General features: G+C 46.6%; 1 protein-coding gene across 5 annotated transcripts in view; it reads left to right on the top strand.

Annotated features, from left to right (window-relative positions):
- LOC139408440 (calcium/calmodulin-dependent protein kinase type II subunit beta-like) overlaps positions 1 to 24,608 on the top strand; it is a 61,158-nt gene extending 36,550 nt beyond the window's left edge. For 2 of the 5 annotated variants that reach the window (XM_071152344.1, XM_071152342.1), the window contains exons 15-20: positions 14,767 to 14,826; positions 16,178 to 16,216; positions 16,768 to 16,813; positions 23,545 to 23,620; positions 23,985 to 24,079; positions 24,336 to 24,608. In XM_071152344.1, the coding sequence (XP_071008445.1) occupies positions 14,767 to 14,826; positions 16,178 to 16,216; positions 16,768 to 16,813; positions 23,545 to 23,620; positions 23,985 to 24,079; positions 24,336 to 24,571 (552 nt within the window). In that variant the 3' untranslated portion in view covers positions 24,572 to 24,608. The remainder of the gene's footprint in view (positions 1 to 14,766; positions 14,827 to 16,177; positions 16,217 to 16,767; positions 16,814 to 23,544; positions 23,621 to 23,984; positions 24,080 to 24,335) is intronic. The other 3 variants (XM_071152346.1, XM_071152345.1, XM_071152347.1) reach the window with 2 other exon arrangements.
- Positions 24,609 to 24,881: the final 273 nt, after the last annotated feature.

Raw genomic sequence — 24,881 nt, 5'->3', positions numbered from 1 at the left:
GTAAGGTTTGGTTGTTTATGGTAAGGTTTGGTTGTTTATGGTAAAGTTTGGTTGTTTAAAATAAGGTTTGTTTTTTATAGTAAGGTTTTATGGTAAGGTTTGGTTGTTTAGGGTAAGGTTTGATTGTTTAGGGTAAGGTTTGGTTGTTTATAGTAAGGTTTGGTTGTTTATAGTAAGGTTTGGTTGCTTATAGTAAGGTCTGGTTGTTTATGGTAAGGTTTGGTTGTTTATGCCTAACAGAGGTTTTCATCTCCATCTTCCTCCCTCTATTTCTCCTCCCTTCATCTTTCCCTCTTTCTGTACCCTTCTTCCATCGTCCATCCCTCTCTCTCTCTGGCTGGCACGGTGCTAATCTCAGATTATTTCTCTCCACATGATTAATCTGTCGTTACGTAATCTCACTCTGCACAACCCTCCAATCCCCCCCCCCCCTCTCTCTCTGTTCCTCTCCTGTCTGCACTTTGCAAACAACACTGGAGCTATTTTGGTTCAAAACACAAGCACACACACACACACACGTGTTTGTTGAGTGGTGAGAGAAGGAGAGGAGATACTGTTGAGAGAGAGAGAGATGGAGAAAGGGACGAGACAGATACATATATAATATAGTGTTACTGTAGTGCTCTATACTCACCACAAGCCCAGATGTCTACAGGTTTACCATAAGCCTCCTTCCTCAGTACCTCTGGAGATAGGTAGCCTGGGGTACCTGCAAAACCTATGTATATGCACATACACACAGTGGTTACTCTGTATGACTTCAGTCGTAGGCCGAGAATGATGTATAACATGATGATGGATGGAGTCCAACACAGTAGACAAAACAAGTAGCACCCTACTTCCCTCCGGGTTACCCAGTTCCTGTAGCACCCTACTTCCCTCCGGGTTACCCAGTTCCTGTAGCACCCTACTTCCCTCCGGGTTACCCAGTTCCTGTAGCACCCTACTTCCCTCCGGGTTACCATGTTCCTGTAGCACCCTACTTCCCTCCGGGTTACCCAGTTCCTGTAGCACCCTACTTCCCTCCGGGTTACCCAGTTCCAGTAGCACCCTACTTCCCTCCGGGTTACCCAGTTCCAATAGCACCCTACTTCCCTCCGGGTTACCCAGTTCCTGTAGCACCCTACTTCCCTCCGGTTTACCCAGTTCCTGTAGCACCCTACTTCCCTCCGGGTTACCCAGTTCATGTAGCACCCTACTTCTCTCCGGGTTACCCAGTTCCAGTAGCACCCTACTTCCCTCCGGGTTACCCAGTTCCTGTAGCACCCTACTTCCCTCCGGGTTACCCAGTTCCAGTAGCACCCTACTTCCCTCCGGGTTACCCAGTTCCTGTAGCACCCTACTTCTCTCCGGGTTACCCAGTTCCAGTAGCACCCTACTTCCCTCCGGGTTACCCAGTTCCTGTAGCACCCTACTTCCCTCCGGTTTACCCAGTTCCTGTAGCACCCTACTTCCCTCCGGGTTACCCAGTTCCTGTAGCACCCTACTTCCCTCCGAGTTACCCAGTTCCTCTAGCACCCTACTTCCCTCCGGGTTACCCAGTTCCTGTAGCTCCCTACTTCCCTCTGGGTTACCCAGTTCCTGTAGCACCCTACTTCCCTCTGGGTTACCCAGTTCCTGTAGCACCCTACTTCCCTCCGGTTTACCCAATTTCTGTAGCACCCTACTTCCCTCCGGGTTACCCAGTTCCTGTAGCACCCTACTTCCCTCCGGTTTACCCAGTTCCTGTAGCACCCTACTTCCCTCCGGGTTACCCAGTTCCTGTAGCACCCTACTTCTCTCCGGGTTACCCAGTTCCAGTAGCACCCTACTTCCCTCCGGGTTACCCAGTTCCTGTAGCACCCTACTTCCCTCCGGTTTACCCAGTTCCTGTAGCACCCTACGTCCCTCCGGGTTACCCAGTTTCTATAGCACCATACTTTCCTCCGGGTTACCCAGTTCCAGTAGCACCCTACTTCCCTCCGGGTTACCCAGTTCCTGTAGCACCCTACTTCTCTCCGGGTTACCCAGTTCCAGTAGCACCCTACTTCCCTCCGGGTTACCCAGTTCCTGTAGCACCCTACTTCCCTCCGGTTTACCCAGTTCCTGTAGCACCCTACTTCCCTCCGGGTTACCCAGTTTCTATAGCACCATGCTTTCCTCCGGGTTACCCAGTTCCAGTAGCACCCTACTTCCCTCCGGTTTACCCAGATCCTGTAGCACCCTACTTCTCTCCGGTTTACCCAGTTCCAGTAGCACCCTACTTCCCTCCGGGTTTCCCAGTTCCTGTAGCACCCTACTTCCCTCCGGGTTACCCAGTTCCAGTAGCACCCTACTTCCCTCCTGTTTACCCAGTTCCAGTAGCACCCTACTTCCCTCCGGTTTACCCAGTTCCAGTAGCACCCTACTTCCCTCCGGTTTACCCAGTTCCAGTAGCACCCTACTTCCCTCCTGTTTACCCAGTTCCAGTAGCACCCTACTTCCCTCCGGTTTACCCAGTTCCTGTAGCACCCTACGTCCCTCCGGGTTACCCAGTTCCAGTAGCAACCTACTTCCCTCCGGTTTACCCAGTTCCTGTAGCACCCTACTTCTCTCCGGGTTACCCAGTTCCAGTAGCACCCTACTTCTCTCCGGGTTACCCAGTTCCAGTAGCACCCTACTTCTCTCCGGGTTACCCAGTTCTAGGAGAACACTACTTCTCTCCGGGTTACACCGTTCCAGGAGAACACTACTTCTCTCCGGGTTACACCGTTCCAGGAGAACACTACTTCTCTCCGGGTTACACCGTTCCAGGAGAACACTACTTCTCTCCAGGTTACACCGTTCCAGGAGAACACTACTTCTCTCCGGGTTACACCGTTCCAGTAGCACCCTACTTCTCTCCGGTTTACACCGTTCTAGGAGAACACTACTTCTCTCCGGGTTACCCCGTTCCAGGAGAACACTACTTCTCTCCGGGTTACCCCGTTCCAGGAGAACACTACTTCTCTCCGGGTTACACCGTTCCAGGAGAACACTACTTCTCTCCGGGTTACCCCGTTCCAGGAGAACACTACTTCTTTCCGGGTTACCCCGTTCCAGGAGAACACTACTTCTCTCCGGGTTACCCCGTTCCAGGAGAACACTACTTCTCTCCGGGTTACCCCGTTCCAGGAGAACACTACTTCTCTCCGGGTTACACCGTTCCAGGAGAACACTACTTCTCTCCGGGTTACACCGTTCCAGTAGCACCCTACTTCTCTCCGGTTTACCCCGTTCTAGGAGAACACTACTTCTCTCCGGGTTACTCCGTTCCAGGAGAACACTACTTCTCTCCGGGTTACACCGTTCCAGGAGAACACTACTTCTCTCCGGGTTACCCCGTTCCAGGAGAACACTACTTCTCTCCGGGTTACACCGTTCCAGGAGAACACTACTTCTCTCCGGGTTACACCGTTCCAGGAGAACACTACTTCTCTCCGGGTTACACCGTTCCAGGAGAACACTACTTCTCTCCGGGTTACACCGTTCCAGTAGCACCATACTTCTCTCCGGTTTACCCCGTTCTAGGAGAACACTACTTCTCTCCGGTTTACCCCGTTCTAGGAGAACACTACTTCTCTCCGGGTTACCCCGTTCCAGGAGAACACTACTTCTCTCCAGGTTACACCGTTCCAGGAGAACACTACTTCTCTCCGGGTTACACCGTTCCAGTAGCACCCTACTTCTCTCCGGTTTACCCCGTTCTAGGAGAACACTACTTCTCTCCGGGTTACACCGTTCCAGAAGAAAACACTACTTCTCTCCGGGTTACCCCGTTCCAGGAGAACACTACTTCTCTCCGGGTTACACCGTTCCAGGAGAACACTACTTCTCTCCGGGTTACACCGTTCCAGGAGAACACTACTTCTCTCCGGGTTACACCGTTCCAGGAGAACACTACTTCTCTCTGGGTTACACCGTTCCAGGAGAACACTACTTCTCTCCGGGTTACACCGTTCCAGGAGAACACTACTTCTCTCCGGGTTACCCTCTTCTAGGAGAACACTACTTCTCTCCGGGTTACACCGTTCCAGGAGAACACTACTTCTCTCCAGGTTACACCGTTCCAGGAGAACACTACTTCTCTCCGGGTTACACCGTTCCAGTAGCACCCTACTTCTCTCCGGTTTACCCCGTTCTAGGAGAACACTACTTCTCTCTGGGTTACACCGTTCCAGGAGAACACTACTTCTCTCCGGGTTACACCGTTCCAGGAGAACACTACTTCTCTCCGGGTTACCCCGTTCCAGGAGAACACTACTTCTCTCCGGGTTACACCGTTCCAGGAGAACACTACTTCTCTCTGGGTTACACCGTTCCAGGAGAACACTACTTCTCTCCGGGTTACACCGTTCCAGGAGAACACTACTTCTCTCCGGGTTACACCGTTCCAGTAGCACCCTACTTCTCTCTGGTTTACCCTGTTCTAGGAGAACACTACTTCTCTCCGGGTTACACCGTTCCAGGAGAACACTACTTCTCTCCGGGTTACACCGTTCCAGGAGAACACTACTTCTCTCCGGGTTACCCCGTTCCAGGAGAACACTACTTCTCTCTGGGTTACACCGTTCCAGGAGAACACTACTTCTCTCCGGGTTACACCGTTCCAGGAGAACACTACTTCTCTCCGGGTTACACCGTTCCAGGAGAACACTACTTCTCTCCGGGTTACACCGTTCCAGGAGAACACTACTTCTCTCCGGGTTACACCGTTCCAGGAGAACACTACTTCTCTCCGGGTTACATCGTTCCAGGAGAACACTACTTCTCTCCGGGTTACACCGTTCCAGGAGAACACTACTTCTCTCCGGGTTACACCGTTCCAGGAGAACACTACTTCTCTCCGGGTTACCCCGTTCCAGGAGAACACTACTTCTCTCCGGGTTACCCCGTTCCAGGAGAACACTACTTCTCTCCGGGTTACACCGTTCCAGGAGAACACTACTTCTCTCCGGGTTACCCCGTTCCAGGAGAACACTACTTCTCTCCGGGTTACACCGTTCCAGGAGAACACTACTTCTCTCCGGGTTACCCCGTTCCAGGAGAACACTACTTCTCTCCGGGTTACACCGTTCCAGGAGAACACTACTTCTCTCCGGGTTACACCGTTCCAGGAGAACCCTACTTCTCCCCGGGTTTAGGCGTGCCCTATCCCAATCCAGAAGCACCATACCCTGCTCCTGACCAGATTGCACCCTGTCCTGCACTTGCTTTGCCACTTGGCAAGTAACAGCTGATTGCCTCATCATCTCAAGCCATCGTTGCCCCATTTCGAGAGCGGCAAAGAGAGTGACTTCGCCCTCCTCAAAATTGCCCTGGACAACATGATGAACAATCACAGGCACCTGAATGAGCGGTATAAGTATCAACTGTTTCTTGGACACCTGTTTCTCGCACTCCAGCTCGCCAAGGCCTACATGCATGACCCAAGACCTTATACTGCTGCCTTACAAGCCCTGCAGGATAAGTACAGTCAGCCCCGCAGGATAAGTACAGTCAGCCCCGCAGGATAAGTACGGTCAACCCCGCAGGATAAGTACGGTCAGCCCCGCAGGATAAGTACGGTCAGCCTCGCAGGATAAGTACGGTCAACCCCGCAGGATAAGTACGGTCAGCCCCGCAGGATAAGTACGGTCAGCCCCGCAGGATAAGTACGGTCAGCCCCGCAGGATAAGTACGGTCAGCCCCGCAGGATAAGTACAGTCAGCCCCGCAGGATAAGTACGGTCAGCCCTGCAGGATAAGTACGGTCAGCCCCGCAGGATAAGTACGGTCAGCCCCGCAGGATAAGTACGGTCAGCCCCGCAGGATAAGTACGGTCAGCCCCGCAGGATAAGTACGGTCAGCCCCGTAGGATTAGTACGGTCAGCCCCACAGGATAAGTACAGTCAGCCCCGCCATCTCGTCCAGTGTAAGCTAGCCACCATCCTGAAATCCCCCGCCATCGAGCTTGATGACGTAGAAACTGATGGCTCAGAGCGGAGCATCGTCTTGCCAATGGCTGTGCAGCACCTCAACCTCACTACTGAGTCTGAGACTCTCACCCTCAGAGCTATTTGTCAAGATGCCTGTTACCTTTGATATTTCCCTTCTGCTCGAACTCTCCAAGAAGTACCGGATACAAATAACTTTCTGTGGACCTGTGTCCATTCGTTTCAGTCCTCAGCTCCCAGACATCAGCAGGCTTGCCACATGGAAAATCTTTCTGCAGGCAACAACATGATCCTTACACGATTCCGATTCATTCTCCAGTTCACCCAGTGAAGCGTTTCTCATCGTGGACCCTGGTGGGAAGGTGACACATACCTACCTACCCTGGAGCTGATGGATGCATCATGACTGCTGCCATCTAGGTCAAAAGTCGGACTTGCCTTCGGCCAGTAGCCCGCCGGCTGGTACACCCCCAAAGTTCTTGCAACGAAGACGCAGGTGATCCTGCTATGCAGAACAGACTTTCTCCCTGTTTAGAATGTCTTTACATACATTTGGGGTGGCTGTGTAAGAAAGCACATCCCTTTAAGAGTGACTGATGATGTCACAGCTAGCACGAGCTCTCAGAGTGTCAATTCTTCCCAAGTTCTGCTCGCCAACCTCAGCTGTGGAGAGGAATGCAATAACTAACACAGTTTATGGACACACAACATTGGATAATTCTCTCGTGTCTCTCTTACCAGAGCACAATCCCCTTATCTTTGCCTATTCACAACAGTACTAAATATCAGTGGTTTCACCCTCTTCAGCACTAACAGTACCACTTACTCTCCCTATATATGTCTGAATCACCCCTTCATCTCTCCTCTCCATCACTCCATCCAAATCCTCCCACAACTACAGACCTCCCTTCCCTCCCTCCACTCCCTGTCCCCACCACCTCAAGGATGAGATGAGTTCACCTACGCCGGTGTGTGTGTGTGTGTGTGTTCTGTCGGATGGGAAGGCTACTCTCGCTGTGTTTCTGAACTTTGGGAACCAGGAAGACCGAAATAGAAGCTACAGTACCATCAGCTGCACCACTGGCGTCGCTTAGCAACCATCTCAATACACACACACACACATATTTTAAGGTATTTTTCTCATATTCTTTCTCTTTAGGCAGTAATCCACATCCGTTATATATCTATTCCATCTACGTCCATAAAGGAGCAGAATCAAAGTTTATTGTACATGCCATATTTGAATGATTATTTGTTGGATTCATTTATTGTTTCTTTTTTGTGATATGATCATTTCTGTAAACCATTTGTTTTATTTTGACATACAATCCACACTCATTTTCAGCATTCTTCATACCCTTCATGGTGTTCATCTCACTCTCACTCTCTCCATCTCATCATCCATTCCATCACTACAACCAGAGATGGAAATCCAGTCCCAAGGTTCAGATCCTGGTGAGGATATCATTGTATCCCTCTCTCCCCCCTCTTCTCTTCTCTCATCCCCTTTTCTCCTTTCTCTCCACCTCTCCTCTTCTCTCCTCTTCCTCTTTCTTTCCTCATCTTCTCTCCTCTTTTTCCTCTCTTCCCTCCTTTTCTTGTCTCTCCACCTCCTCTCTTTTTTCTTTCCTCTTCTTCTCTCTTCACCTCTCCTCTTCCTCTTTCTCCTGTCCTGTTCTCTCTCCATCATCCTTTTCTCTCTTCACCTCTTCTCTCCTCTTCCTCTCTTTCTCCTGTCCTGTTCTCTCTCCATCCTTCTTTTCTCTCTTCACCTCTTCTCTTCTCTTCCTCTCTTTCTCCTGTCCTGTTCTCTCTCCATCCTCCTTTTCTCTCTTCACCTCTTCTCTCCTCTTCCTCTTTCTCCTGTCCTGTTCTCTCTCCATCATCCTTTTCTCTCTTCACCTATTCTCTCCTCTTCCTCTTTCTCCTGTCCTGTTCTCTCTCCATCATCCTTTTCTCTCTTCACCTATTCTCTCCTCTTCCTCTCTTTCTCCTGTCCTGTTCTCTCTCCATCATCCTTTTCTCTCTTCACCTCTTCTCTCCTCTTCCTCTCTTTCTCCTGTCCTGTTCTCTCTCCATCCTCCTTTTCTCTCTTCACCTCTTCTCTTCTCTTCCTCTCTTTCTCCTGTCCTGTTCTCTCTCCATCATCCTTTTCTCTCTTCACCTCTTCTCTCCTCTTCCTCTCTTTCTCCTGTCCTGTTCTCTCTCCATCATCCTTTTCTCTCTTCACCTCCTATCCCCTCTCCTCCCCTCTCCACTCTCCCCTCCTTATCTCTTATATTCCTCCTGTTCTCCTCTCTCTTTCCCCTCTCCTCTCTATCATACTCTTTCAGTGGTCTCTACTGATGAGTCACCTGTCAGTCATTCCACCCGAGAGAGAAAGAGAGAGACAGATATGCTAATTTTGCATTGTTACGGTTGCAGTTTCACTGTGACAAACTATTATCAGACCTTGAATGAAGGGCTGGTCATTTTCCCAAACACATAATCAGTTTGTTTGTGTATGTGTGTGTGTGTTTGTACTGTATTTCCATGCCACTTGTGTGTAATTGATATGTTGTTCAGTAGCTGGTGGGCTGGTCACGTGTCGTGTGTAGTTGGCATGTTATTCTGGGGTTGTGTGTAGCTGGCATGTTATTCTGGGGTTGTGTGTGGCTGGCATGTTATTCTGGGGTTGTGTGTAGTTGGCATGTTATTCTGGGGTTGTGTGTAGTTGGCATGTTATTCTGGTGTTGTGTGTAGTTGGCATGTTATTCTGGGGTTGTGTGTAGTTGGCATGTTATTCTGGGGTTGTGTGTAGTTGGCATGTTATTCTGGGTTTGTGTGTAGTTGGCATGTTATTCTGGGATTTTGTGTAACTGCCATATTTTTCTGTCTGTCTGTCTGTCTGTCTGTCTGTCTGTCTGTCTGTCTGTCTGTCTGTCTGTCACTCATTTCCTCTTTCTCTAATGTCTGTTTTCTGGTTTATGTTGTTGGTGTTGGTCAAATACACTGAGAATACCAAACATCAGGAACACCTTCCTAATATGTTGCCCCCCCCCCTCTCAGAACAGCCTAAATTTGTCGGGGCATGGACTCTCTACAAGGTCCATTGGGTGGTGGACTATTCTTGATACACACAGGATGTTCTTAATGTTTTGTACACTCAGTGTATATACCACGTTCTACCAAAATATTCCTGATAAGCTTTGATGTTTTTGATGGAATCGGAGTGCCTCTCACTACATCTCACACATGCTCTGTGGGTGTGTAGGATGACGGGGCTGGGATAGAGAGGAGGACCCAATCCAATTCTTGAAATCATTTAATTGATTTGATCTGCTTAGTTCTGTTCTGTTCGGTTGGTCAGGCTTGTGGGTAAATGAGCTGTAGGGCGTCTATCTATCTTGGCTCAATAATTTCTAACCCCACCCACACACACTAACCAGACCCGCTGATAAACTCAATAACTTCTAACCCCACCCACACACACTAACCAGACCCGCTGATAAACTCAATAACTTCTAACCCCACCCACACACACTAACCAGACCCGCTGATAAACTCAATAACTTCTAACCCCACCCACACACACTAACCACACCCTCTGATAAACTCAATAACTTCTAACCCCACCCACACACACTAACCACACCCTCTGATAAACTCAATAACTTCTAACCTCACCCACACACACTAACCACACCCTCTGATAAACTCAATAACTTCTAACCCCACCCACACACACTAACCACACCCTCTGATAAACTCAATAACTTCTAACCCCACCCACACACACTAACCACACCCTCTGATAAACTCAATAACTTCTAACCCCACCCACACACACTAACCACACCCTCTGATAAACTCAATAACTTCTAACCCCACCCACACACACTAACCACACCCTCTGATGAACTCAATAACTTCTAACCCCACCCACACACACTAACCACACCCTCTGATAAACTCAATAACTTCTAACCCCACCCACACACACTAACCACACCCTCTGATAAACTCAATAACTTCTAACCCCACCCACACACACTAACCACACCCTCTGATAAACTCAATAACTTCTAACCCCACCCACACACACTAACCACACCCTCTGATAAACTCAATAACTTCTAACCCCACCCACACACACTAACCACACCCTCTGATAAACTCAATAACTTCTAACCTCACCCACACACACTAACCACACCCTCTGATAAACTCAATAACTTCTAACCCCACCCACACACACTAACCACACCCTCTGATAAACTCAATAACTTCTAACCCCACCCACACACACTAACCACACCCTCTGATAAACTCAATAACTTCTAACCCCACCCACACACACTAACCACACCCTCTGATAAACTCAATAACTTCTAACCCCACCCACACACACTAACCACACCCTCTGATAAACTCAATAACTTCTAACCCCACCCACACACACTAACCACACCCTCTGATAAACTCAATAACTTCTAACCCCACCCACACACACTAACCACACCCTCTGACAGGCTCAATCACTTATTTTTGCAACATTTTGTTTGATCTTTTATAAACCAAACCAAACATAGACATACAAATGACAACATCATACAAACATCAACTATATTCCACCTGCCCAGACCCACTAGCACACACCCCCATCTCCAGCGCTGCATCACTTTCCACCACATGGCCTGAAACTGCAGCATGTTGTTTCTCTCAGTAGCCCAGGCACTTTCAATATTTAAATACTAAATCATTAGATTTTTCCATTGTGTTAATGATGACGGATTGATTGATTTCCACATTTTCTTAAGATGAATAGAGAATCGTCCAACCCATCAGGAATCTCGCTACACCCCCATATGCAATGTCTTGAAATATGCTGGCTCAGTCACTTCTAATTCGCCCTCTCACATGGTCCTCTGATAGGCTGGCTGCTCGCTAACCACACGCTCTGAGATGTACCTCATTTAGCAGACACTCTTATCTAGAGCAACTTACAATAGCAATTAGAGTTAAGTACCTTACTCAAGGCCACATCGACTCCTAGTCGGCTCAGGGATTTGAACCAGCAATCTTTCTGTTACTAGCCCAATCGCTAGGCTACCTGCCTTATTGTCCTCCGTTCAGTCTTCTGTACATGCACAATAGACTTTAAAAGCTATAACAAATGTTTAAAGGATATAATAAATGGATACCTACTGTCCTAACATTTAATCACCTCAGAAAGAAACACAAACTTGAAAATAACAACTTACTTGAAAGTTTCAGTAATCAAAAATTACAAATTGAAAGGGGCCAAAGGCATCAAATTAACAATGAAAATACTAAATAAGATTGATTCCCCAAGATACCCCATTGAGGGTATTTATGTCAAATCATATTTTCGGAGTAGGTCGTGCCAGTAGCATACCACCCTGCATACCACTGCTGGTTTGCTTTGGAAGCTAAGCAGGGTTGGTCCTGGTCAGTCCCTGGATGGGAGACCAGATGCTGCTGGAAGTGGTGTTGGAGGGCCAGTAGGAGGCACTCTTTCCTCTGGTCTAAAAAAAACAAATATCCCAATGCCCCAGGGCAGTGATTGGGGACACTGCCCTGTGTAGGATGCCGTCTTTCGGATGGGACGTTAAACGGGTGTGCTGACTCTCTGAGGTCATTAAAGATCCCATGGCACTTATCGTAAGAGTAGGGGTGTTAACCCCGGTGTCCTGGCTAAATTCCCAATCTGGCCCTCAAACCATCACGACCACCTAATAATCCCCAGTTTACAATTGGCTCTATCATCCCCCTCCTCTCCCCTGTAACTATTCCCCAGGTCGTTGCTGCAAATGAGAACGTGTTCTCAGTCAACTTACCTGGTAAAACAACAGATAAATAATCAAATAAAAGTATACTACCCAAGTTATCAAAAAACATGTAACATTCCCCTTTAAAACAAACAATCTATAGAGGTTTACATTTGAAGAGCAATTCCCATCATAAACAACACATGTAATAGTTATAGGTAATGTATTTGAATGATAAAAAAAAACATGAGATTCCTTCCATTAGAGACTTAAATAATGCAATCTAATTACTGTCAAAATAAATGACCAGGTCCAGTAGTCATCATAATTGCGTTTACTTCGCCCTACATGGTGTCAACTCAGAATTAGATCTAAATTGAACTATCATTAGAATTCAAATAACGACACACATCAAGAAGTACTATTATGTAGAAAACTATACATCCCCCCCAAAAAGAGGCGGGTACAAAAAAAGATTAGTGATTAGTGGTGCTGATAATCAAAAGGAGGATTTTATCCTATTACTTCATTTGTATTGTGGTACAGACTACGTTACATCAACAACTCTGCCAGATAAAGACTTTCTGATGATTGTGTTTCCCATTCCAAGCTATTCTGAACAAAAATATCAACTCAACATGGAACAATTTTACTGAGTTACAGTTCAAATAAGAAAATCAGTCAACTGAAATAAATTCATTAGGGCCTAATCTATGGATTTCACATGACTGAGCAGGGGCGCATTCATGGGTGGGCCTGGGAGGGCATAGGCCCACCCACATAGGCCCAGCTAATCAGAATGAGTTTTTCCCCACATAAGGGCTTTATTACAGACTGAATACTCCTTAGTTCCATCAGCTGTCCTGGTGGCTGGTCTCAGACAATCCCGCAGGTGAAGAAGCTGGATGTGGAGGTCCTGGGCAGTTGGGCAGTTGTGAGACACGTGGTCTGCGGTTGTGAGGCCGGTTGGATGTACTGCCAAATTCTCTAAAACAGAGTTGGAGGCGGCTTATGGTAGAGAAATTAACATAAAATTATCTGGCAACAGCTCTGGTGGAGATTCCTACAGTCAACATGCCATTTGCGCGCTACCTCAAACCTTGTGACATTGTTTTGTGTGACAAAACTGCACATTTTAGCGTTGCCTTTTATTGTCGCCAGCACAAGGTGAACCTGTGTAATGATAATGCTGTTTAATCAGCTTCTTATTTATTTACTTTTCTGCTCTTTTGCACACCAGTATCTCTACCTGCACATGACCATCTGATCATTTATCACTCCAGTGTTAATCTGCTAAATTGTAATTATTCGCCTGGCTCCTCATGCCTTTTTGCACACAATGTATATAGACTCCTTTTTTCTTTTTTTCTACTGTGTTATTGACTTGTTTATTGTTTACTCCATGTGTAACTCTGTGTTGCTGTCTGTTCACACTGCTATGCTTTATCTTGGCCAGGTCACAGTTGTAAATGAGAACTTGTTCTCAACTAGCCTACCTGGTTAAATAAAGGTGAAATAAAATAAAATAATAAAATATGCCACACCTGTCAGGTTTATGGATTATCTTGGCAAAGGAGAAATGCTCCCTAACAGGATGTAAACAAATTTATGCACAAAGAAATAAGCTTTTTGAGCGTATGTAACATTTATTTTAGCTCATGAAACATGGGGCCAACACTTTACATGTTGCGTTTATATCTTTATTCAGTATTTATCTCATATGCCTATAGGAAGAATTTGCACAAAATCATTTCTACCTGCAACATCATCAGACCCTCATGAAACTGTACATTGGCACCTTGCTAATTTCACCTATTCTCTAGTAGAAGTGTGCCAAAAGGAACTCTGTAAAACCCTTCGGTCTACCTTTAGATAGATGAGCTTCCATTATGGCTGTGTTTTCACTGCCTTACTGAGCAGTGAGGTGGTGTTGCCCCCACAGTCCACAACCTGCTACATCTCCTGGGAGAACTGCTCCGTCTGACAGGCTCGATCACTTCTAATTCGCTCCTTCACACTAACCAGGTCCTCTGATAGGCTGGCTGCACACCGACTGACTCACAATATTGATCCTGCCCTGTATATCAGTCCTTTGGGTTTGAATGAGTCCGTCTCATGAAAGATATAGACAAGAACCTTACATAGACTTGGATCTGATATAGACCGTACAGTATATTAACTGCAGAGATGGGGAAAAAGAGTGGCGTGTTTATTATTGAGAGGTTGGCACAGATCTAAGATCAGCTTTCCTAAGTCTAGCTAAATCCTAACCTTGAACATTTTTAGGGGGGAACCTGAAAAACTGACCTTAAATCACTGTAAAGGGTCAACTCTTTATTGTTATAAATGATTTTTGTTATGTATATATAATATTTTTACCTACCCCTTTTTCTCCTCAATTTCATGGTATACAATTGGTAGTTACAGTCTTGTCTCATCGCTGCAACTCCCGTACGGACTCGGGAGAGGCGAAGGTTGAGAGCCGTGCGTCCTCTGCAACACAACCCAACCAAGCCGCACTGCTTCTTGACACAATGCCCACTTAACCCGGAAGCCATCCACACCAATGTGTCGGAGGAAACACCGTACACCTAGCAACCGTGTCAGCATGCACTGCACCCGGCCCGGCACAGGAGTTGCTAGACCGCGATGGGACAAGGACAACCCTGCCGGCAAAACCCTCCCCTAACCCGGACGACACTGGGCCAATTGTGCACCGCCCCATGGGTCTCCCGGTCGCGGCCAGTTACGAGAATCTCTAGAGGCACAGCTGCACTGTGATGCAAGGCCTTAGGCCCCTGCACCACTGGGGAGACCCCTAATGTTTTAAATTCTTTAAACAAGTGGAATTCCACTTGTAATGATTGTAATGATAGAAGTGTAGCACAGAAAGTGAGTAGCAGAATGGAGATATGAAACGCTGCCTTCAGGGGCATAACATGTGACCAGGCGGTGGCAACACAACCACTAGACCAGCCTCCTTTCTAACCTCACCCGCATCCACACCTCCTCTCACTTCTCTGTGTCGTGTTTTAACCCCTTGTTTTCTGTGCACTGCTGCAGCCTAACAGCACGAGAAACAGCACAGTCACCAGCCCCAAGGGAGCCCCCTCTGCTGCACTGGTACACTCCTCCTTTATATATCACTCCATCTCCCTCGGTCTCTATTCAACTTCTTTCTCTCCCTTTCTCTGTCCGTCTTTATGTCCTCAGTCTGTCTGTTATTCTATGTCTGTCTGCCTGTCTGTCTGTCTGCCTGCCTGTCTGCCTGCCTGTCTGTCTGTCTGTCTGTCTGTCTGTCTGTCTGTCTGTCTGTCTGTCTGTTTGCCTGCCTGTGTCTCTGTGTCTATCTCTCTCTATCTTAGTCTGTCTGTTTGCCTGCCTGTGTCTCTGTGTCTATCTCTCTCTATCTTAGTCTGTCTGCACTCTGCGCCCATCACCAGCCACTTATTAGAAGCCGTTCTGTGTGTGTGATTGTGTGCGACTGTTTGTGAGTGTGCGCCTGTGAGTATGATGAAGCTGCATGACTTGTAAGTTATGGTTTGTCAGGTTGTAGTAGCTATAAGGTGCCGTAATAGAGTAGCGACAGCGGCTTACTGATAGAAGTGCAGTCACAAGCCATCTTCCTTTGGCGTTTTTTTCTATTTGTGGGTGACAGTGTTGATGTGTGTCACTCAGGTGTATGTTAATCTGTGTTCTGTTTGGCCTGCTGTGAACTGTGAATCCTTAGGAAGATATGCAGGGTGGCTTTGGGTTTGATGTGGGTTCGTTTTAGGTTCTTGCCTGAGTGAGACTCGTATTTTTTGTTTCTGATATCATTTTCTTAGAGGAATTCTTTGAATAACCATTTATTTCCTTCCATTAACCCTTTGATAACCCTTTCTCAGGGGGAAATCTCTCTCTCTCTTTCTTCCTTTTAACTTGTCTTTTCTTCTCTCTCTCTTCCTCCATATCTCTTTCTCTGTCTTTTCTCTGTCTTTTCTTCTCTCTCTTCCTCCATATCTCTTTCTCTGTCTTTTCTCTGTCTTTTCTCTGTCTTTTCTTCTCTCTCTCTTCCTCCATATCTCTTTCTCTGTCTTTTCTCTGTCTTTTCTCTGTCTTTTCTCTGTCTTTTCTCTGTCTTTTCTTCTCTCTCTCTTCCTCCATATCTCTTTCTCTGTCTTTTCTCTGTCTTTTCTCTGTCTTTTCTTCTCTCTCTCTTCCTCCATATCTCTTTCTCTGTCTTTTCTCTGTCTTTTCTCTGTCTTTTCTTCTCTCTCTCTTCCTCCATATCTCTTTCTCTGTCTTTTCTCTGTCTTTTCTCTGTCTTTTCTTCTCTCTCTCTTCCTCCATATCTCTTTCTCTGTCTTTTCTCTGTCTTTTCTCTTACACCTACAACTCTGCTCTCTGTCATCCCTCTTCATCTCTCTCTCTCTGTTGTTTTCTCTCTCCCTCTCTCTTTCTTTCTCCCCTCTCTTTCTATTTCTCTGAATAGGAGCCTCAGACCACTGTTATCCATGTGGATAGGAACAAGGTACACCCTTCTTCCATCCACACATCTTTTTCTCTCCTGCTTTCAGTTCTCTCATCCTCATCTTCTCTCGCTCTGTCCTTGGCAAGCTGGTGTGTTAGCGTATTATAGTGTGTGTGTCTAGCATGACTCCTGGTTGAGGAGTTTTGTGTGGGTTGTAGGTCTGGAGTGGCTGCATGCCGCAGTCATACGGACCTGAGAACAGCTGCTTAATATAACCACACTGACACAAAACTACCCACACTACATTATGTGGAGATATTTTGTCCACCACCGCCATCTTGTGGAATTAAATGGAACCGGGCTCTGTGAGTGTGCTCTATGTCTTGCCATCTGGTGGTTTCTACTGCTATAGACCACTGCATGTATGGGACAGCACACTGAATGGGGGAAACTGAGTTTGGGGTTCTCATGGTGTTTAACCATAGCACTGTATGTGTGTGTCATGATAATTGTGTGTGTGTGTGTGTGTGTGTGTGTGTGTGTTGTGTGTCTGTGTGTCTGTGTGTGTATCTAGGTTAACCTGTCACTAACATGTCTCTCTGTGTCTGCAGGATTCATCTGACAGCAACACCACTATTGAGGATGAGGATGTGAAACGTGAGTCACACACGCACGCACGTACGCACGCACTACTATTATCATGACACACATATACAGCACTATGGTTGAACACCATGAGAACACCAAACAAAGTTGAGAGAGGAAGGAGAGGCAGAAAAGAGGGAGAGTAAAGAGGAAGAAGAAAGGAGGGAGAGAAGAAGGAGAGAGTAAACAGACAGGAAGGAAAGAAGGGAAGTAGAGAAGAAGAAGAGAGGAAGGAGAGAGTAAACAGACAGGAAGGAAAGAATGGAAGTAGAGAAGAAGAAGAGAGGAAGGAGAGAGGAAACAGACAGGAATGAAAGAAGGGAAGTAGAGAAGAAGAAGAGAGGAAGGAGAGAGTAAACAGACAGGAAGGACAGAAGGGAAGTAGAGAAGAAGAAGAGAGGAAGGAGAGAGGAAACAAATAGGACGGAAAAAAGGGAAGTAGAGATGAAGGGGGGAAGTAAAGAGGACGAAGAGAGGAAGCAGACAGTGGAGTGATAGAGGGAGTGATAGTGGGAGGGATTGAGGGAGAGGGAGGGAGAGAGAAGGAGAGGGAGGGATAGAGGGAGAGGGAGGGAAGGATAGAGTGAGGGAGGGATAGAGGGAGAGGGAAGGAGGGATAGAGGGAGAGGGAGGGAGTGATAGAGGGAGAGGGAGGGTGGGAGAGAGGGAGAGAGGGTGGGATAGAGGGAGAGGGAGGGAGGGATAGAGGGGGGATAGAGGGAGAGGGAGGGAGGGATAGAGGGAGAGGGAGAGGGAGGGTGGGATAGAGGGAGAGGGAGGGAGGGATAGCGTGAGAGGGAGGGAGGGAGGGATAGAGTGAGAGGGAGGGAGGGATAGAGGGAGAGGGAGGGGGGATAGAGGGAGAGGGAGGGATAGAGGGAGAGAGAGGGAGGGATAGAGGGAGAGGGAGGGATAGAGGGAGAGGGAGGGTGGGATAGAGGGAGAGGGATGGAGTGATAGAGGGAGAGGGAGGGTGGGATAGAGGGAGAGGGAGGGAGGGTGGATAGAGGGAGAGGGAGGGAGGGATAGAGGGAGAGGGAGGGAGGGAGGGATAGAGGGAGAGGGGGGAGGGATAGAGGGAGAGAGGGATAAAGGGAGAGGGAGGAGGGATAGAGGGAGAAAGAGGGGGGAATAGAGGGAGAGGGAGGGTGGGATAGAGGGAGGGAGGGATAGAGAGAGAGGGAGGGAGGGATAGAGGGAGAGGGAGGGAGGGAGGGGGGATAGAGGGATAGAAGGAGAGGGAGGGGGGATAGAGGGATAGAGTGAGAGGGAGGGAGGGATAGAGGGAGAGGGAGGGAGGGATAGAGGGAGAGGGATAGAGGGAGAGGGAGGGAGGGATAGAAGGAGAGGGAGGGAGGGATAGAGGGAGGGAGGGATAGAGGGAGAGGGAGGGAGTGATAGAGGGAGAGGGAGAGGGAGGGTGGGATAGAGGGAGAGGGGAGAGGGAGGGATTGAGGGAGAGGGAGGGTGGGATTGAGGGAGAGGGAGGGAGGGATAGAGGGAGAGGGAGCGGGGGATAGAGTGAGAGGGAGGGAGGGAGGGAGGGATAGAGGGAGAGGGAGGAAGTAAGTCTTATCTAGGCACAGAAATAGCTGGATGAGCTCAACATGCCTCACACAGGAGAGAAGAGAAGGAGAGGAGAGAAGGAGAGTGAGAAGGAGAGGAGAGAAGGAGAGGAGAGAAGGAGAGGAGAGAAGGAGAGTGAGAAGGAGAAATAAGTCCTAGTGACTGTAGCCAGGTGAACTATATCTGTAGTTCTTTCTGGTGTTGAGGTTTTCATTCTCCATGGCCCTGCATAGCTCTATGGAGACCTGAGTGGCAGGACTGTATATTATGGGTATGTGTGAGTGTGTGTACCATGCTAGTGGAAGGAGTGTGTGTAAGTATACTTATACCAGGCTCAAAGGATGAGAGGGAGATAAGAGAGAGATAGATAAAAAGAGAGAATTGAATGAGAGGATGTACCACCTGTAGAGTTACCAGAGTATGTGAGCAGAGTTGAGCAGTCAGAAGTTCTGTTCATCGCTCAAGAACATCCACCTCCTTTCCAACCGCTCCGCTAAAAACCGCTCTGCTCTCAAAAAATACATGCTGCTCTTAATTCGCTCCATTCATTAAAATCACAATTGAACCAAAACCCATCTATTGTAACTACCTGGACCTACAGTACCATTTGGTTTTGAAGGATTGAAACCAAACCATTTGATTTGAAAGAAAAGTATTTTAATATACATGAAAAGGTGAATGTAAGAAGCGCTTATCATTTCAAATAGGCTACATGTCGTATTAAACCGCATATAAACTCTCTAAATAGGTCAGGAGACAGACAGGGAGCCTAAGAAGTAACACAAATCTATTATTTAGTCTATACTGTATTACAGTGCATTCGGAAATGATTCAGACCCCTTGACTTTTTCCACATTTTGTTACGTGACGGCCTTATTCTAAAATGGATTAAATGATTTTTTCCCCCTCATCAATCTACATGCAATACTCCATCATGACAAAGCGAAAACATAAAAACAGAAATACCTTATTTACATAAGTATTCAGACCCTTTGCTATGAGACTAGAATTTGAGTTCAGGTGCATCCTGTTTCCATTGATCATCCTTGAGATGAGTCCACTTGTGCTAAATTCAATTGATTGGACATGATTTGTAAAGGCACACACCTGTCCATATAAGGTCCCACAGTTGACAGTGCATGTCAGAGCAAAATCAAACCAAAGATGTCGAAGGAAATGTCCGTAGAGCTCTGAGACAGGATTGTGTCAAGGCACAGATCTGGGGAAGGGTACCAAAAAATGTCTGCAGCATTGAAGGTCCCCAGAAACACAGTGGCCTCAATCATTCTTAAATGGAAGAAGTTTGGAAGCACCAAGACTCTTCCTAGAGCTGGCCGCACGGCCAAACTGAGCATTCGGTGGAGAAGAGCCTTGGTCAGGGAGGTGACCAAGAACCCGATGGTCACTCTGACAGAGCTCCAGAGTTTCTCTGTGGAGATGGGAGAACCTTCCAGGAGGACAACCATCTCTGCAGCACTCCACCAATCAGGCCTTTATGGTAGAGTGGCCAGGCGGAAGCCACTCCTCAGTAAAAGGCACATGACAGCCAGCTTGTAGTTTGCCAAAACGCACCTAAAGACTCTCAGACCATGAGCAACAAGATTCTCTGGTCTGATGAAACCAAGATTGAACTCTTTGGCCTAAATGCCAAGTGACACGTCTGGGGGAAACCTGGCACCATCTGAAGAATGGTTGTGGCAGCATCATGCTGTGGAAATATTTTTCAGCGGGAGGGAGACTAGACAGGATCGAGGGAAAGATGAACGGGGGAAAGTACAGAGACATCATTGATGAAAAATTGCTCCAGAGCGCTCAGGACCTCAGACTGGGGTGAAGGTTCACCTTTCAACAGGACAGCGACCCTAATAACACAGCCAAGACCCCTCAGGAGTGGCTTCAGGACAAGTCTCTGAATGTCATTGAGGGCCCAGCCAGAGCTCGGATTTCAACACGATCGAACATCTTTGGAGAGACCTGAAAACAGCTGTGCAGCAAGACTCGCCATTCAACCTGACAGAACTTGAGTGGATCTGCAGAGAAGAATGGGAGAAACTCCCAAAATACAGGTGTGCCAAGCTTGCGGTGTCAAACCCAAGAAGACTCGAGGCTGTAATCGCAACAAAGTACTGAGGAAAGGGTCTGAATACTTACAGTTGAAGTCGGAAGTTTACAAACACTTAGGTTGGAGTCATTAAAACTCGTTTTCCAACCACTCCACAAACTTCTTGTTAACAAGCTATTGTTTTGTCAAGTGGGTTAGGACATCTACTTTGTGCATGATACAAGGAATTTTTCCAACAATTGTTTACAGAGATTATTTCACTTATAATTCACTGTATCACAATTCCAGTGGGTCAGAAGTTTACATACACTAAGTTGACTGTGCCTTTAAACAGCTTGGAAAATTCCAGAAAATGACGTCATGGCTTTAGAAGCTTCTGATAGGCTAATTGACATAATTTGAGTCAATTGAAGGCCTACCTTCAAACTCAGTGCCTCTTTGCTTGCCATCATGGGAAAATCTAAATAAATCAGCCAAGACCTCATAAAAGAAATTGTAGACCTCCACAAGTCTGGTTCATCCTTGGGAGCAATTTCCAAACGCCTGAAGGTACCACATTCATCTGTACAAATAATAGTATGCAAGTATAAACACCATGGGACTGCGCAGCCGTCATACCACTCAGGAAGGAGATGCGTTCTGTCTCCTAGAGATGAATGTACTTTGGTGTGAAAAGTGCAAATCAATCACAGAACAATAACAAAGGACCATGTTAAGATGCTGGAGGAAACAGGTACAAAAGTATTTTTATTCACAGTAAAATGAGTCCTATATCGACATAACCTGAAAGGCCGCTCAGCAAGGAAGAAGCCACTGCTCCAAAACCGCCATAAAAAAGCCAGACTACGGTTTTCAACTGCACATGGGGACAAAGATCATACTTTTTGGAGAAATGTCCTCTGGTCTGATGAAACAAAAATAGAACTGTTTGGCCACAATGACCATCATTATGTTTGGAGGAAAAGGGGGGAGGCTTGCAAGCCGAAGAACACCATCCCAACCGTGAAGCACGGGGGTGGCAGCATCATGTTGTGGGGTGCTTTGCTGCAGGAGGGACTGGTGCACTTCACAAAATAGATGGCATCATGAGGTAGGACAATTATGTGGATATATTGAAGCAACATCTCAAGACATCAGTTAAAGCTTGGTCGCAAATGGTTCTTCCAAATGGACAATGACCCCAAGCATACATCCAAAGGTGTGGCAAAATGGCTTAAGGACAACAAAGTCATGGTATTGGAGCGGCCATCACAAAGCCCTGACCTCAATCCCATAGAACATTTGTGCGCAGAACTGAAAAAGCATGTGCGAGCAAGAAGGCCTACAAACCTGACTCAGCTACACCAGCTCTGTCAGGAGGAATGGGCCAAAATTCACCCAATTTATTGTGGGAAGCTTGTGGAAGGCTACCCGAAATGTTTGACCCAAGTTAAGCAATTTAAAGGCAATGCTACCCAATACTAATTGAGTGTATGTAAACTTCTAACTCGCTGGGAATGTGATGAAAGAAATAAAAGCTGAAATAAATAATTCTCTCTACTATTATTCCGACATTTCACATTCTTAAATTAAAGTGGTGATCCTAACTGACCTAAGACATGGAATTTTTACTGGGATTAAATGTCAGGAATTGTGAAAAACTGAGTTTAAATGTATTTGTCTAAGGTGTATGTAAACTTCCGACCTTAACTACATGTAAATATAATATTTCCTGCCTTTTTTTATACATATGTATTTGTAAGATACTTATTTGCATAAAATGGACAGAGACCAGTCTCAAAATCAATTATTAGTGTTTATTCTCGAGAGTACTGATCATAATACAATGTACTTTGGTTTATATCACATTTTGTCATAGCGTTTCGAATGCTGCTCCTCCTTCTCTCAGATACAATGGCAATATAGTTCACAAGCCTTCCCACATTGTCCACCACCTGTTAAATTATCTACTACTAGCCCAAGGTCTCTCCTCTCCCTGGGTAGAGACAGGATGTCCTGTAAGGAACACAGTATTCCAGCCAGTCTGACGATAGCTCCATTCGTTTCTAACAAGGAACAGACAGTCCTAATTCTGGATGAAAACTACACAGATTACATTCAATATTATGATTATAATAAGATACATACATCCATACAGTAACATAGTAGTATTCTGTTTAGTCATAGTTCTGATTGAAATGTATACATCATTTAGTCATTATTCATAAAAATCCCTTAACACCTACAAAGAAATACATTGTGAAGCACTAGGCTGGTAGGGACAGAAAGTGCTTAGCATTTAAGCAACAGTTTGTTGTATTAAATCATTAAAGTCTATAAATTGCGCAGATACTGTAGACTGACTTAGAATGAAACACAAATTCAATGTAAAATGCCTTATTCGGCTCAGTCAACAGTGTCTTTGAAACACGAGTTTGGCCAAAGTCTGGGGCTTCATGCTCATGCGTTGGTGCCTGGAAAGTAGGCCTGCAGTAGAGAATATCCTTTCAGTGCTTGCAGAGCTGCTGGGGATGCTAAACCCCATTTGGGCCACTCTTGCCAGGCTGGGCAGAGATGCAGACTTGTTTATTTTACATTTTTCAATAGGTAGTCTTATACGTTTGTGGGAAAAAGTGGGAATATGCCAGGCCTATTGGGCTAAAATAAATTATGGCCCATTGTATAGATAATAGAAAAAGAATGTACTTTGCTACAATGACACACTTAGCTAGCCTCGTTCCCTTCTTTTAGCATGTGCACGTAGTAAGTACACCGTCATGCATTTGAGATGTGTCCTTAGAGATTCCACAATGATTATTTAGTTGTGGACACCACATCAACACACTCCCTCTCTTGCTCTTGGTCCTCACCTTTGTAAGTCACCTTGATTTTGCACCTGTGTGTTTTATCAGTTTCTTTATGAAAATATTTAGTAGCTAAAGCAAGTGGCTATAGCAGCACACAAGTAGACTACAAATGCATGCTGGGCCGGGCCCTGAGCTCCTGAAGTGAGAGCTGCTGCAGCAAAATTGGAGTCGACGTTCCTGCCTTTGGGAATCTTGCTCTGCGAAATTTGTGGCAAAACCATTTTATTGTTCCCAACACATGTTCACTCTGTTATTGGTTCCCCCTGCAGTGCGAAAACAGGAGATTATCAAGATCACTGAGCAGCTGATTGAAGCTGTCAACAATGGAGACTTTGAGGCCTATGCGTGAGTACACTACAACTCCCAGCCTGCCCCTCACCATAACACTAAAACTCCTAGTCTGCGCCTAATTTTACCCTAAAACTACGGGTGACATTTGACCTCTGCTAAACTGCACTGACCTCTGCAAAAAAACACCTTTATACTTTAAATATTGTAGCAGGGATGATAGCCTGCAACTCAAATCACCATAACACTACAACTCCCAGCATGCACCTCACTATCTCGCTACAACTACGGAGGTTCTAAACTGAGATTCAGTCTGAGCTCAGATGATGTGTTGTGAAACAATGTGTTGTGTTGAGCTTGTTGTGTTTGTTGTGTAGTGACACAATATGTTGTAAAGTGTTGTGTTCTGTGTTTTCAACAGGAAGATCTGTGACCCATGTCTGACGTCATTTGAGCCAGAGGCCCTGGGGAACCTAGTGGAGGGCATGGACTTCCACCGGTTCTACTTCGACAACCGTAAGACAACCATTACACAACGTTAAGAAAATCAATACACAACTCTAACACAACCACGACAAAACCATTACACAACTATAGCACAACATTAAGACAACCACTACACAACCATTGCACAACTATAACACAACCTTAAGACTACTAAACAACCATTACACAACTATAACACAGGCAGAGGACAACCAACACACAACCTTAAAATAACCATTACACGACTATTATACAACCATAAACTATCTGTTCTCTCCTTTCTCAGTCCTGTCTAAGAACAGTAAGCCCATCCATACCACAATCCTCAACCCTCACGTCCACCTGATTGGTGAAGACGCCGCCTGCATCGCCTACATACGCCTCACGCAATTCGTCGACGGCACTGGCCGCCCATGCTCCAGCCAATCAGAGGAGACGAGGGTGTGGCATCGCCGAGAGAGCAAGTGGCAGAATGTTCACTTCCACTGCTCTGGAGCACCGGCCGCACCGCTGCAGCAGTGAACTGGTACACACACAGCTACACACACACACACACAGCTACACACACACACACACACAGCTACACACACACCCACAGCTACACACACACACACACACACAGCTACACACACACACTTCAGAGCTTGACAGTTATTGTTTCCAGTTTTTTTGAGAGAGAGAGAGAGAGAGAGAGAGAGAGAGAGAGAGAGAGGATGGAGAGAGAGAGAGAGAGAGAGAGAGAGAGAGAGAGAGAGAGAGAGAGAGAGAGAGAGAGAGAGAGAGAGAGAGAGAGAGAGAGAGAGAGAGAGAGAGAGAGAGAGAGAGAGAGAGA

The sequence above is a fragment of the Oncorhynchus clarkii genome, chromosome 5 (genome assembly GCF_045791955.1).
Source record: "Oncorhynchus clarkii lewisi isolate Uvic-CL-2024 chromosome 5, UVic_Ocla_1.0, whole genome shotgun sequence".
Classification (NCBI taxonomy): Eukaryota; Metazoa; Chordata; class Actinopteri; order Salmoniformes; family Salmonidae; genus Oncorhynchus; species Oncorhynchus clarkii.
Note: the sequence above shows the minus strand (reverse complement) of the source record. Positions and strands in the feature narration are given on the sequence as shown.